Raw genomic sequence first — 16681 nt, forward strand, 5'->3', positions numbered from 1 at the left:
TGCACAGACACAGTATTTTTCAAAGACTGGGACAGACTAAGCAGAATAGACGCATTTTAAGTTTATTAAGACGATACTAAGTAGACAAGGGGGTTGAATGGCAACATATGACCACATATTAGCCAATGATAAGTTGGCTTTCCTTATAGTACAGTGATAACTTGATTGTAATTCAGCTCGTACGTTTAATTTAAAAGCTGTATTTTCTTTCATATTATTTCATTTTGAATAAAAAATGTTGCATACCTTAGAGGATTAAGTTGATCTAGACATCTGGTTAGAGATACTTGCTCTTTTTAAATTACTGCCCAGAATCCGTGCTGTGCCTCAAAGTGGCACTAAAACGGTGGAAATGTGTTGATTTAAATAACTAAACTTTAAGTGCATCAGGCAAAGCATTAAGATAATTTGTCATTGCGTGTGTGTGTGTGTGTGTGTGTGTGTGTGTGTGTGCGCGCGCGCGTGCGCGCTCGGCAGCTGGGAGAACAACCACCAACGAGGAGCTGGAGGATATGCTGGAGAGTGGCAAGCTTGCCATTTTCACCGATGATGTGAGTACAACACCTGAGCCTGGCCATTCCCCATGGCAAACATATATCCACAGTGAAGGCATGGGGAACACAGATGCTAATAACATGCGTGGCTAGCTATAGCTAGCTACATCTGTCATGTTTGCATTCAATAAACTACTGTTATGTTGACTATTATTAGTCCTGATATGAATTTTAACAGAAGAAGAATGTTGATTATTACAGGTGGTAATATTACAGGTGGTAAAAGAACAGATAAAATCCTCTTCTCTCCTCATCCTCCTTCTCAACCCTCTGTTTTGGGTCCTTAGATCAAGATGGACTCTCAGATAGACAAGCAGGCCCTGAATGAGATTGAGACCCGACACACCGAGATCATCAAGCTGGAGAATAGCATCCGTGAGCTGCACGACATGTTCGTAGACATGGCCATGCTGGTCGAGAGCCAGGTAAAGTTTTGTTTTTATTTGGAATGTTTTTAGAAGATGAATTAATTAATAAACGCCCAGTTTTATGCCATTAGCCTTATGTTGAGCACAGAATCGATTAGAATCGGCCTACTCACGCCAATATCAAGGGTGTGGTTTAATTCTGCACCAATGGAATCAGAGTCATTTTGTGATGTAAAAAATAAATAATAATTGGAGCATCTATGTATCTTTGGACTGATGAGCCTTACACCTTCCATAATGAAATCCATCAAACTGTGATTTCGTTTTTACCACAATTGACTGAGAACAGGGCAGATATTTGGAGCTGAGAGTTGAACATACGACATTTAGCCTCAAGCGTGTGGGTTCACAGGCATATTTGAGTAATGGTGCTTTGAGACTGGAGAAATGTTGCATGTAGTACCCTGTGATTGTTCTACGTTTAGATTGAGACTGCGAGTAAACAAACTGTAGCCTAAACTAGTTCCACACCAATGAGCAATGCTGTGTAGCCATTCAGAAAAGGCTCAGGCTACCAACTGTAGCCTTTTTATATTCTGGTTTCATCAGTGTAGCCAGCTCTCTGCTGCTAGTGTTCAGTTATCTTAATTAATGAAGGGTTCTTACAGTATGTTCAGGGTTGTGGCTGTACTTTGTGGTTGGAATGGTATAGCACAGACTTGCACCTTAAAAATGCAAAACACCTCACATGAATACTGGATGATATTCTAGAATTCTTTGTCTTAAATGTGTTGGTAACATTTATTCCCAGAATTATGATAAATTAATTAAGTAACATTTAAAAAAATCTTCATATTTACAGAATATTTATTAATATTACATAGCATCTCTATACATTATGTGAGATACAATATGAGAATACTATATTAGCAATTTCGATTCTCACTGTGAAGAAATGACCGTTGACTTCCACTAAGAGCCTATGAATCCCATCAGGACGACCTAAATTATGAAATTGCTTCTGGGTTGCAGGGAAATATGGTTTCTAAGTTTAGCTCATGCACTATAAACCGTTTTTGAGTGGGGGCGTTAGATTATTTCATCCAAACTACAATGGGAAAACGCTTTTGAGTGACAATTATTCTCTTTCTCTGAGGGCTTTTCCTCATGGACAATATGCAATTGTGTGTGATGAATAAACATAGGTACTTAGCTCAGCTTATTTCATTTATGTATCAATGCTGTTGTTTCCTTTGGCAACATTATGCAGCTCACAATATAAAAAATCCATCCTTTAGATCAAAGACAACATTTAGATGATAAGTGGCTTCATCAATATGACTTACAGTACTTTGTAACTGAAATGAAAATGAATAGAAAACAGGTTATATTTGTGCTAGAAACGTTGTTTGGATTCAAAAGAACAGAAATACCACACATGGGGGGGAACGTATGCATACAATGTGGTTAAGGCTGACTTAAAGAGGTAATAGACAAGGTATTCTCCTCAGTCTGCTTGCATTTTGATGACGGTGCATTTTGCTGTTTACAGGGAGAGATGATTGACAGAATTGAGTACAACGTGGAGCACTCCGTGGACTTTGTGGAGCGGGCTGTGTCTGACACCAAGAAGGCTGTCAAATACCAGAGCCAGGCTCGCAAGGTAAGTCACAGGCTCTCCGTATAGCAGGGCTAACGCATATAATGTGTATACGCATATATACTGTACTTCCACATGTTTTATGACTGTTCCTTTGCTGTAACCCACATCCTCCACCTACATGAGGATGTATACATACTGTACATTCTAATATACATACTATATGAATGACATCATATAAACACACACACATACTAAAATAGGCACAACATCCTCCTACAGTCAATCATACCACAAAAGGTTAATGCCCACCACCCCCTCATACTATATTATTAAAGAGTACACACACTCACACTCTAATAATAATAATATCCACCTCCTCTTCATGTACAGTACATTTCCTCTAGGGCATTCCACCCTCACTCACACAGTACCTTAATGATTAGCAAGCTACCAACCTCCACAGACACAATGTACACACTAATGTTTTGTATAGATAAATGAAATTGTCCGTTACCGTAAAATGTGTTCAGAAACTGTCCCGTAGCATGTATACAATCACAAGTCTCCCTGTGTCTTGCTAACACCATCACCGCCTTGTTGTTGCCCCCCCCCCCCCCCTGCAGAAGAAGCTCATGATCATTGTCTGCTGTACTATATTGGGAGTCGTCTTGGCGTCCACTATCGGCGGATACCTGGGCTTTTAATGACGACAACGACGAAAGACGGCCGCAAGAGAAAAAAAACACAGAGAGAAAAACATCAAATACAATATCAGATAAGGAAAACGTTCTAAAAGGGGTTGGGTGGGGTTGAAAATACAAAGACAAAAAAAATACGACATTATAGCTGACTAAATACATAACGTATACAAAAAAGAGGGTACAAATAAACATAATATTTGCAATGTACATGTAAATGTATTGAACATAAGAAACAGCACATGGGTTAGCTACCTGGAAAGAAAAATGACGTAAAACATTTTTTTTAACGTTTCTTTCTTTTTGGGGGGATCTCCAGGACAGTGCCAATGACTGCTAAATTGTGTGTTGTTCCAGCAAAGGTAGTTTACTTGGACGCGATTTTAGAACATAATGCACAAAACTGTAGAAAGGAATTGGGATGATCGGTGTAGCTTATTTCATAGATACAATAATCATGTTTCGTTGGGAGAGACTGACTTTGGTTTTGGTTGAACAGTGTCTTTTAGAGACATCTCATCAGTTGATTATTCCTGTCAATCACGTTAATCAGCCAGTCAAATGAGTGTAGTCAACTTGAGTAACTTGCTGATTGGCTAATCAAAACTCCTAGATAGGCATTCATTTGCAACAATGTCTTTACTTCGACCAATAGGGACAAGAGCTTACACCCATGGAGCTGTTACAACGGCAGATGAAAGGCCCTGGCTGACAGACAGATGGAGGCGTCTCCTTTAGGGCGTGGCACTACAGTAGCAGTTTTAAAAAATAACTGACAGTTTGCAGGTGCTCAAGCAAAGCCCTGCTCTGCTCTTATCCATACAGTAGGAGCATGGAGAGAGGAATGTCTCCGGGTCTTCAGCTAATTCGATATGCCTGTGGCAGAAACCAAATTCAGAGAGACAGATTAGAGAGGTGAGACAGGGGGGGTGGGGTAAACCGACGGTCGAACTATGCAGTTTTGACAAAGAAAGCCGACCAGCTCGAGTTTTCCCAATGATGTTAAAAGAGAACAGACAGAGACAAAATGTATATTATAAAATGTTGCAAGATACACCAGAGAGGGAAGGAAGAGAGTGAGGTGAAAGAAAGATGGACCTTTAGCCGTCATGCCTGTTCTACAGATTTTGCTAAAAATGAGGAACATATTAAAAAGTAAAGATGAAAATTTAACAACGGAATCTCAAAACTTGAAATGCTGGCTAGCCCTGGTGTAGAGTCTCATGTCTTACTTTGGAAGTGGTTAGTTCTACTGTGGTCGTGTAGTGTGTGACGTGTCCTGTGACATATAGTCTGGCTTCATATTTCCTATATTTTGCATTTTGCCGTTTGTTTTATTTTATTATCAAAGATACAAAACATATAAGCAAATGGGTACCGTGAATGGAACAAGTTTGTGTGCCCCTCTTGTGAAATCGTATTTTTTACTAAGCAAAGTATATTCTTAAAAAACACGCAACTATAGAATCTATTCACAAAACATGTTATTTATTAATAATCTATCAATCGGTATGTCATGTTGAGTTTTTAGGGAACCTATTCAACCCTCTGCTTGTGTTGTTTGGGTGCTATTTCATGAAGATGGGCGTTTTTCCTCTTAATATTCCATTGATGGTGCTGAAGTATTACCAGTTCAGAATGGCAAGGTTAGGAGAGAATACTGTGCTCTATGATTGCACATTCTAGAAACTAATGCCATTTGAGTTCAGGCTAAGAACAGATATGAATGCTGCTACATTTATCTGAAGGAGACAACTCTACCTTGCCAAGGAAATATGCATGGCAACATGATACGGATGTCATAGTGACTCTGTTGAAGCCAGCACTGTAAAGTCGCAGATTAAGATCCAATTGCGGGAATAACTGGATCAAAATCATGACTCATGAGCCTTGCCCTCGAAGTCCCAATTCCCTGGCTTGCGTTGACGGTGTTGGCGCCGACTAGATGAACTAAAGCGTTCTGACTGTTTGGGGTCACCTTCATGGAATAGTGTCCCGGTGTGTTTCATATGGCAAGGCCCTACCCCCTGTGATCTAGATTGGACATGGACCTAATCAGAATGTAGAATATACTCTACGATCAATAGATGTTGAAAAAGCAATAACTTGATTGCTGGTGTATTGATTTGATTTGATTATAGTCAATTTAAAGATTAACCCAATTATCCTTTGATGTTAGCTTCCTATATGTAGGATCTTCATAGGTTATAAGTTGTAGCCTAGCGGTTAAGAGCGTTGGGCCAGTAACTGAAAGGTTGCTAGTTGGACTACCTGAGCTGACTAGGTGAACAATCTGTTTATGTGCCCTTGGTCTGGATAACAGCGTCTGCTAAATGACTTAAATGTAAGTCATAAGTTGTACTTTTCTTCATTTCAAGTGCCCAAACAGACTATGCTAGCCACCGCAAGATGAAACTGTGTTTTCTTGTAACTGATACTTTGACTGTATATGTAATAATTTTAAGGAAAAAACAATATGTTGTCAAATGTTTTCTTAAAATACTAATTTTGTGTTGAATATGTCCTTAATATTGTATATTCAAAGGGAGGAGCCAGCTCTCAGTTTTCTGAACTTGGATTTTAAGAGTGCTATGGAAATGTAGCTAAATTCAACATTTCCAAATGCCAAAAGTGACTCTGTTCAGTGTAAAACTAAAGGCGGATGATTTTACTCCACGGGTGCACCAACACAGAGAATCACGTTAGATTAACCTTCTGATACAGAATTGTCTATTAATGCAAATCTCACAGGACATTGGATAGGATATTTCAGAGTTAGCATACAGGAGACCTAATTCATCTTACCTATTGGCTGCTGCAAAATCAATACACACCCACCCACCCTTCACAGTTACATGGTCATTCCTCTGTCATTGTCATCAGCAAGGAACATTCTTTGCTTAAGTCATCGGCTTCTTGGAGAATTTCTAAGTCAAGTGGCCCTATGATGGTCATCCCTGACTGACTGTCATTGAACTGTCTCTGTTGTCGTCCAAACTTTAAACTACAGTAACTACATTAAAGTTATGCTCCACTTTCAGCTCAGCGGCCAACCAAATCATGGCCCTTTGAAGTGCTAAGTAGTAGTTAGTTCATGCTTTGTGCTAAGGCCTGCCATATCATCATAAGGACAATACTTGCAATAAATAGGAAGCTGAAACCTTAAATGAAATGTTCAGTCATTTCACATATCCATGCAAAAGGCTCTTTTGAGTGTGAAACAGTGGCCTTTGATAGTGGGCTGTCCTTACAGAATGGAAGTTTGCGTTGCTGACTTTTTCCATGAACAACAACATAACAGTAGGAGATTGGCACTTAATTACACCTATGAGCAAGAAACAACAAGAAATGGCCTCTATTTAAACATGATTTAACTTCAGGACTAACCCATGTCACTGTTTTTTACGTGCATACCGGTAACCACTTTTGAGTTCTGTACGATCTCGATCGCCACATGAGACGTGATATTTCAGTCCCACAGCTCTTATATTGTCTTGATGAAGTCCAATTTGTATCTTTCCATGGAACGTCTTGCTGCAGCAAGAGATATTGAGGGTATAGGAATGGAGAACGAGAAATGTAGGGTCGTTCGACTAACATCTCCACCCACAGATCCAGGAGGGAATCTGACTATAGTCCTCAAGTCATTCCAGCACTGGCCAGCATGTTTTTTTTAAAGCTTCTGTGTATTTAATGTGCCCAACCACTTACATGTACAGTTAAAATGGGGTTATATTGATGTCGTTGTTGTTTTTTAAAAGGAATATGGCTAGGGAGCCTTTATTCTTTAAGGCATGCAACTTTCGGCTTTGTGAGTTTGCATGGTGGTTTCTGCTCTCAATCATGTGCGCACTTTACACTCTTTAAGAAAACACTGTCTATCACGTTCACAGTTTAATTTATCGATCGATTATTTATATTTACTCACTGGGGACGGGGTGAGGGGGTTCTAGTTATATTGTTGCTGGTGTCTGTTTTATCGCAAGTCTACAGAGACACCATATTTACAGTGGTACGTCCAGAGGGGTGATCTACGTATGTACGAGTATGTGTAAACCTCTGGGTACTGTTTGGTGCAAAATGTCGTCCCTCCCTCCCTCAAGAGTACTGTAGTGTGCGGTTTTCCCCCACCATGGCAGAACCACTGCTAGTAATTCTGATACATTCCATTCTGTACCCCTCTTTCTCTCCCATGGCATCTATCCCACTTTGTTTCGTGTGCTTCTATGGTGGCGTATGCGTCCTTTGTGAGGAAACGTTAATCGTGAGTCTTTAAGCTGCGAGTGCAACTTGTGAGCTCCTAGGCCTTGTGTGCATGCCCCTCATCCCTGGCAACAACAAAAAAAAGATGGTGCGTGTGTGTGTTTGTGTGTGCGCATGAACGTTTGTTTGTGTACGGTATGTGTGTGCCCGTCTGCGATCGACGCAGACCAGTTGCATCACACTCTGAGCACGCGACTAGGGCTGTTCGGGTTTAGCAGGTCCATGGGTTGTAGCTGTTGAGTTCCAGTTTTATGTTGAAAACAGAACAAAAAATATATACACTATTTATATATGTTACCAAATTCAAACCAAAGCATTTTGCCCCACGTGTTCTCAGTCACCTGATCAAAGAGCACAAAGAAAGTCAAGTTTACAAAAAAAAATGCTTATAATATAATAATATTAATCTAGAGTTATCATCCAGATTATATCCCCCCTTCAAATCATTGTATGTTGTTCTGTCAACTAATTGATTCAAACCTCTGAAATGACTTGTTGAATAGACTTCACATATTGTCCTTTAATCATTCGTAGTTTGTAGTCTTTGTGGTTGTAATAGTGAAAAGAGATGCATAATCATATGATATACATGCAGTCCTCTTACACTTGAGTCCAAAGGAGACAACAGTGACTATTATTATTTGGTGAGATACATATCCCTATCCACATTTCTGTATAGTCTATACACCTGTCTTTATGCACGCAATATCTACATGTTTTTTGTTTTGGCCTCTTTACCACCCAATTTGACGCTCACTTGCTTTGCTTTCTCTGTGCTGGCAACACACTTGAACGGAGTGTACCCAGATCAACTTTGGTGAATATAAGGGCACTGACCTGGATGAACCAAAGTATTCTATGTTTTTATTCCTGTATTGTTTTGAAATTAAAAGCTGTATCGGGTGTGCGGAATATCGGAATGACCTCCAAACGTAGTGAGCATAGAGAAAGCATTGTGTAAATGAGTGGAGAATGAATGACTAATGACCTTGCCATCTAGCTTCTGTTAGTGCAATGCCTTGTCAGTGCAGCCAATGGAAAGGAAAACCTCTTCTGGAAAAGGCTTGAATATGGCCTTGAACTGCAACTATAACCAGTTAGATCTTTCAAAACGAAATATCTGTTTTATATTATCATGGTTCATATTTGGGGTTTCCCTGGCTATATATGGGCACTCTTACATATTTGCTTGTTGTAGCCACAAGAAATTCAAGGCCCTATGCAATGGCCACTGGCTTTATCCTCACCGTTAAGTCAATATTCAAACTGCTTTCACAGAAGAGGTTGTTCTTGAAATTAAATAATTTCAATAACCAACTAAACCCTCTTCAGAGATGCTACTTTCTATTGTGGCTTAGTAATGTGCTGCTGTCATTTGCCACAACGAAACCTTGTGTTGTTTTCTTTGCTTTATGGTCCTATTCTGGAACATACCATATCTCACAACAGTATTCCTTTGTATCAGTGTTCTAATTGGGAGAGGGGTTGGCGGTGTAGGAATGGTGCCCCAAAATTGTGACTTCAGAAAGTTGATCATTATCTGAATGGTCATAACAGTAGGTTAACAGAAAACTGATATCAAAAATATTATTATAATGAAAAGAAAAATGCAGTAACATTTGCAAACTGAGTGAGAAAGAACGGCAAAATTATTAAATGCTAAACAAAAGATGTGAGTGGTTATATTATAGCAATGATTTAAAGAAATAAAGGAGTTATGTTAACAAAAATAATAATAGTAATATTGAATGCTCGCAATTTTGTCAAACTGAACTGGATCTTTGTGTCTTGTAATTATTGTAAATACTTCAAAGAGAGAAAAAATGACTTGCATGTCCATGTATAAAACTACTGAGAAACTTGTTCCTGTCAAAGTTGTGAAGTGGTTCGATCTCTGCCCTATCTCCACTGTCCCTCCTCTTTGGACTGACTGTCTGTACATATATGTTCTTTCAGTTTTAATGTGTGTTTGGAGAGTGTTTGGACAAAATAAAGAATAATTTGTGTGACCAACCATATCAGTCAAAAACCAACCAGTTTGATTTCGTTCAGAGGCATCCGTCTCTGATGAATAGTGCTTCCCTCCATCCATAGTAAGAAGGGAGTGGTAACATACATGTTGCCACGTCGTCTCGGTTTCCTGCTTCCAGGCCAAATATGAACTCAAACACTCTCTTTGTCTCCAATTATTAGCCAGTAGTCAACCAAAAACAGCCCTGTCATTATGATTGGTATTGTCTTGTATAATGACAATGTCAACCTTGTCACTCTGCTTTGGGCTTCTTCTCATGGGCCCAGGGTCTCTCATCGCTGTGGAAAGTATACTGTGGTGAAAAAATAAGTCCTTCTCTTAATTGAACCCGCCATTACGTAGTGGTCATGACATTTAGAGTCATTAAGTACTAATTTGTGTGATCTTTAATGTCTGGCAAGTGTTGCAACTCTCCTATGTTCATGTGCATAGGAGAGAAAATGATTTCCATTGTCAAATTTGTAAGAATTTCAATTTTTGAAATTAGTTAAGCTCTGCGTTGAGTTTTGTCCTATTTTGTGCTGATATCTTAGCGCTTCAGACGCAAACAATCAAATCACCTTCTTATGAGTTTGAGAGGATTTTTTCCCAATTGTGAGGCAACCCAAGGAGGTCTGAGCACCCTCAAAGGGAAAGTTGTGGATCATACTGAAAGATTGGCCTGTGACAATATAGAAATCCACTTTTATGTGCAATACAAAAGAAAAAGGGCTTTCTCTAACATGCAGAAGTGAGACAAAATTATTTCAGACCTTGATCGACCACAACACAGTTTTGGTTGCAGATCGAAAGCCACAGTTGGTGGAAGTGATTTGAAATGTGTAACAACACAGGCAGAAGAGAACAACTCCATCTTGTTCTGTGAAAGTCAGTTAGAGGGGGTTGTCAGGGTGGGAGAGATCAGAGTGAAACAAGAAAATTATACTGAGAGAGACTGGAAAAAAGAGGACAGTTGGATCGTTTGCTGCAACTTTGACTGGAAATGCAACTTGTGTCCCGTTTTTTTTGTGTGTATGTGTGCGTACCGTAATGTAAAAAACTATCTGTCCCTCTCTCTCCCTCTCTTGTACTGCTGTTTGCTGTTCTGTTTAGTTAGTGTGATGTGCCAGTATTTCCCCTCCCCACCCTTTGCTATCTCCCCTACTCTCGCTCTCTCTCTCCCTTTTCTCCATGGATCTTTAAGATGACAACTCTATGCAGATGCTGTCTTTTATAAGTGTGTCAAATTTTAATTTAAAATAAAAACTATAAAAAAAACTAACACGACAGACATATTGAAATGATAACAAAAAAATGAATAAAGAAAAGGATTGTTCAGTGTACCCTCGCAGTGGTTGGTCTTCATTACTGTTGTCAGTCTCCGTCGCTATAGTATCCAATGGGCTCAAATTCAATTGTACTATTTGCCAATTATGCTGTTAGATCATAATCTACTAAACATATGCCAATGTAATGTTATTTCATGTTATTTTGATTTAGGAATATGAGATATTAGTTTGTGTTAAGCATCCTCATGTCATCCTATCAACACCTTGTCATGAAGCATTAAGTGTGTCTGCAGTCCCTGGGGCCTATTCATTGAGTTTTGGAGGAAGTCACAGTGAGTATCTCTGTAGCCCCTGATCGCCCTCCACTGGGTTAGCAACATCTCAGACAACTTTCCACTGTGATATGCAAGACTTGGCAAGCATTCTGACACAAAAATGGCTGCTGTGCGTCACTCAGGTAAGTCAAGTGTTACAAATTGGTAGTGGGTCAGGTGACTGAGTTTGCTCCTTCAAATGTAACATATTTTGACACCTAGTGAAATGCACAATATAAATGTAATCCATCCTTATTGTATTATGTCAATGTTATTCCTTGAAAGGACCCATTGCCATCCAGTATGTTTTTAAAGGTGGACTAGGACATATTCAAAAAGCGTCTCAGAGCAGCAGAGCGGATCTATGATCAGCTCCGGCCCTGTCCATATATTATTCATTATTATCCAAAAGACAAAACTGATCCTATATCAGCACGCCTACTCTGAGACCCTTTGTGAACAAAGGGCTTTGAACAGCTGCTCAGCCATTTTGTGTGGGTTAGCTCCTCCAGCACACTGCCCATCTGGTTCCCAGCCTTCCAAAAGGACCATTAGGAATCCATGACTCACGGTCCAGTCTACACATTATGACCTCATCATTAAGGCATGCAAGACATTCCCACTTCCATCACTCAACCTGGTGAAATTCTATCCCCATCACCTCATGAATTATGGCTACTTACCATTGGGGTAGGATGATTGTTATGTACAGTAGACTGCTGTTCATCTGTCCTCTGCTATGTGCTGATTGTAATTAGTTAGTATGGGCACCTGTTAAATGACACAACACATATTTTAACATTTCAATGTACAATACTTTACACAAGGTTTCGGTGAGCGACTGACACAAAACCACAATGAAGAGCTGAATGGGGAATCTGGAGTAGTAGGAAATTCAAGATTGGGATAAAAGGAAATGAAATAAAAAAACACCTGTTTTTGATTAACTAAACCATTCCCATCTGTGTCAGCCACACTAATCTAGCTCCACCAATCAACAAAGGAAAATGTAAACAACCAATTTGAACAATTCTGAAAAAACACCTAAATAAATACAGCGTTCCATTTTTATAGTCTGTTACCTCCACATCCACATTGTGTACTCCCCCACTACCCTCTCATGGCTCCACAACCAGACTATCTATGTCCCAAATGGCACCCTATTCCCTACATCACACTGGGCAAAAACTGCTTGAATCAATGTTGTTTCCACATCATTGAATTCACGTTAGTTGACAACTCAACCAAATGTAAATCAAAACTGGATGTTGAACTGACGTCTGTACCCAGTGGGATGGACCCTCGTCGAAAGTAGTGCACTGTAGGGAATAGGGTGTCATTTGGGACTCTATAGTGCCCCCCTCACTACCCCCTCATTGCATCAAACAGAACACCAGGGTCACAAGGCCCCAGACAGTGATGAATAGCTTCCTCTTACTGGACTCTCAGGACAGTCACAGTCCTTGGCCCCAGGGGGATTTGCCTATGGACTCCTCTGCTCTCCCATGGTACACGGGGCTTGGGTCACATTCATCATTTCGAATGGGTATGGACATTGGGAAATGGCAGTGGTGTAAAGAACTTAAGTAAAAATACTTTAAAGTACTACTTAAGCAGTTATTTGGGGTATCTGTACTTTATTTATATTTTTGCCAACTTTTACTTCACTAAATTCCTGAAGAAAATAATGTACTTTCTACTCCATACATTTTCCCTGACACCCAAAAGTACTTGTTACATTTTGACAGGGAAATGGTCCAATTCACACACTTATAGTGCATTCGGAAAGTATTAAGACCCCTTGACTTTTTCCACAGTTACATTACAGCCTTATAAAATTGATTAAATTGTTTTCCCCACCTCAATCTACACACAATACCCCATAATGTCAAAGTAAAAACAGGTTTAGAAATGTTTGCAGATTTATTAAAAATAGAAAACAGAAATATTACATTTACATAAGAATTCAGACCCTTTACTCAGTACTTTGTTAAAGCACCTTTGGCAGCGATTACAGCCTCGTCTTCTTGGGTATGACGCTACGAGCTTGGCACCCCTGTATTTGGGGAGTTTCTCCCATTCTTCTCAGCAGATCCTCTCAAGCTCTGTCAGGTTGGATGGGGAGCGTTGCTGCACAGCTATTTTCAGGTCTCTTCAGAGATATTTGATAGGGTGCAACTTAAGGACATTCAGAGACTTGTCCCAAAGCCACTCCTGCGTTGTGGCTGTGTGCTTAGGGTCGTTGTCCTGTTGGAAGGTGAACCGTCACCCCAGTCTGAGGACTGAGTGCGCTGGAGCAGGTTTTCATCAAGGATCTCTGTACTTTGCTCCGTTCATCTTTCCCCTCGATCCTGACTAGTCTCCTGGTCACTGCCGCTGAAAAACATTCCCACAGCATGATACTGCCACCACCATGCTTCACCGTAGGGATGGTGCCAGGTTTCCTCCAGACGTGTTGCTTGGCATGTTTCTCTTGGTCTGAGAGTCCTTTAGGTGCCTTTTGGCAAACTCCAAGAGGGCTATCATGTGCCTTTTACTGAGGAGTGGCTTGCATCTGGCCACTCTAAAATAAAGGCCTGATTGGTAGAGTGCTGCAGAGATGGTTGTCCTTCTGGAAGGTTCTCCCATCTCCACAGAGGAACTCTGGAGCTCTGTCAGAGTGACCATCGGGTTATTGGTCACCTCCCTGACCAAGGCCCTTCTCCCCCGATTGCTCAGTTTGGCCGTGCGGCCAGCTCAAGGAAGAGTCTTGGTGGTTCTAAACTTCTTCCATTTAAGAATGATGGAGGCCACTGTGTTCTTGGGGACCTTCAATGCTGCAGAAATGTGTCCCTCGACACAATCCTGTCTCGGAGCTCTACGGACAATTCCTTCGACCTCATGGCTTGATTTTTGCATAGACAGGTGTGTGCCTTTCCAAATCATGTCCAATCAATATAATTTACCACAGGTGGACTCCAATCAAGTTGAAGAAACATCTCAAGGATGATCAATGGAAACAGGGTGCACCTGAGCTCAATTTCAAGTCTCATAGCAAAGAGCCTGAGTACTTATGTAAATAATGTTTTTCTGTTTTCGCTTTGTCATTATGAGGTATTGTGTGTAGATTGATGAGGAAATTGTTTTATTTAAACCATTTTAGAATAAGGCTGTAACGTACCAAAATGTGGAAGAAGTCAAGGGGTCTGAATACTTTCCGAATGCACTGTATCAAGAGAACATCCCTGGTCATCCATACTGCCTCTGATCTGGCAGACTCATTAAACACAAATGCTTCGTTTGTAAATTATGTCTGAATGTTGGTGTGTGCCCCTGGCTATCCGTCAATTAAAAAATAAATGTGCCGCCTGGTTTGCTTAATACAAGGAATCTGAAATGGTTTATACTTTTACGTTTGATATTTAAGTACATTTGAGCAATTCCATTTACTTTTGATACTTAAGTATATTTAAAACCAAATACTTTTAGACTTCTACTCAAGTAGTATTTTACTGGGTGACTTTCACTTTTAATTGAGTCATTTTTTATGAAGGTATCTTTACTTTTACTTAAGTATGACAATTGAGTACTTTTCCACCACTGGGAAACGGAAGTGGGATTCACTGCAGACCGCTCAGGTAAACTGACAGAGAGCACAAATGAACAAAACCTTAGTGATCATGATGGTGAATATATTTGTTATTTTATCTATGACAGGCCTTCCTGACTGAAGGGAAGAGTGCCCCCAAAACAGGCATACTTTAACCCTATTTATAACAGTTCATGATTATAGCAATAAAATACTGTAGGAGTTTTGGAAATATGTAAGCAACCTTCAAAGAAATTGTTACCGTGTTAAAGTGTTATTAAAAACGTAAATACATAAAAAGTGTGAGGAGCTGAAGGACAATTGATTCACAACAAATCTTTCCAGCTATTTATTTTCAGTACTCTGCATTAGGGGGTTATAATATGGACAAGTTTTGTTAAGAAATGAATAATCGTAGTAAGCATTACATATATACTTGAAACAAAAAGTAAAAACTTGAACTGAATACTTGTTAAAAGCAATTCTTTCTAAACTAGCTCTAATGAAGGTTGAAGTGTCCAGAATCTTTTTTTTTTTTTAAGGTTTAACTAAAATATACAGTTGTCCTGTGGTCTAGTTTTATCACATTACTCCTAAATCACTTCACTGTCACTTTATATTTCACTTACTAGCAGTGCTCCCAGTAAAATATGTTAACACAGAGGTTTGAATAGTTGAATATAACACAATTGTATAAGGAAATACTAGCTAATGAATGAATACAAAGGTTACAATACAAGAATAACAAACTTAACATAATAAATCCGTTAAACTTTTACAAAGTTATCAGTTTGTGTGGTTTCTTTTCTTTTTTTGTGTGAAACAGAAGTGTCCAGTCTGAGTTGAGGGAAGACAGTCACATCACGCAAAAAGCAAACATGTCAATAATAATCCTTAACCTTCATACTGCAATCAAAACACACATAGCAGTTCCCTGTGTATTGTACAAGGGAACTTAAGGAAGTACAGTCAATTTAAAGTGTTAAAGAGTCCTTCATCCTTGACTCCATGTCAACTATACATACATGATGAATAGTCAGGGGTAAGTGTAAGGACAAGGAGTGGTTACAACACATCTCCTAAACTGAGAGATCCTAAGACTATCATTTATTTCACAAGTGCTGCTACAAATAATGCTGCTACAATGATTTATAAAAGTCGTACTGTTAATAATACAGTTAGAAATATAATTACGATACATGATAAAACCAAATACCGGCACCGGCCTAACAATATACATTTCTTTACTTTTATCCATGTTTTTTTAATCATCTATACGTGTTTGCTGGTTAGGCATACTGTTTAAAATATGAGGGTCCAGAGCCATTTTTAAATAATGGGAGGAATACAGAAATGTGATGCCAGAAAGTAGCAACCGATAAAGAGCATTGCTGTCATCTGCAGAATAATAAGGTTTGAAGCTCATCTTCGTGCTGCAAGAAACACACAAGTTAGAAAACAATTAGAACCTCACAAGAGAGCAATACACCCTCAGGTCAGTTCTAGAATATAGAAATGTGACATCTCCAACCACTACATTCACCGTTAAAACTCAATCTTTACGATGTCAAATGTCAAAGTACATCTCAACTTTACTCTTCAATATATTTTATACTGTATGACACAACAAAAGCCGCAAGCAAAGGCTTCATTGAAGATTAACAGATATAATGATGTGTAGCAGTCAAAAAGGAACAATCCCAAAAGTTTTTTTACTAGTAATCCTGGTGTACCATTGCAGGCGGAAGGGTTGTTGTCCCCTAGCAAAGGCCATCGAGTGAATGTAGCAAGCACAGCTAACTGATTGGGTGGGATGAAGGCATATGGGTGAAGATTTTGCAACCAGTGTAGACATCGTCCATGTCAAGTCCACTTTCTCCCCTTGTCTGGGGTTGCATGCAGGGCCTTGCATGTCTAGACCACATAACCTGCTCTATGAAAATCACGCTCTATAACAAGAGGGAGATGGTGGTGAATGAGAAGGAGGGTGAAGAAGACTTTTGGCCCCTCCAG

General features: G+C 39.6%; 1 protein-coding gene across 1 annotated transcript in view; it reads left to right on the plus strand.

The window, feature by feature from the left end:
- LOC311103765 (syntaxin-1B) overlaps positions 1-3337 on the plus strand; it is a 63236-nt gene extending 59899 nt beyond the window's left edge. The window contains exons 7-10 of the mRNA XM_084145416.1: positions 478-551; positions 842-979; positions 2475-2585; positions 3149-3337. Of these exons, the coding sequence (XP_084001542.1) occupies positions 478-551; positions 842-979; positions 2475-2585; positions 3149-3229 (404 nt within the window). The 3' untranslated portion in view covers positions 3230-3337. The remainder of the gene's footprint in view (positions 1-477; positions 552-841; positions 980-2474; positions 2586-3148) is intronic.
- The last annotated feature ends 13344 nt before the right edge of the window (positions 3338-16681 follow it).

Source organism: Coregonus lavaretus (assembly GCF_964263955.1).
Source record: "Coregonus lavaretus genome assembly, chromosome: 28".
Lineage (NCBI taxonomy): Eukaryota > Metazoa > Chordata > Actinopteri > Salmoniformes > Salmonidae > Coregonus > Coregonus lavaretus.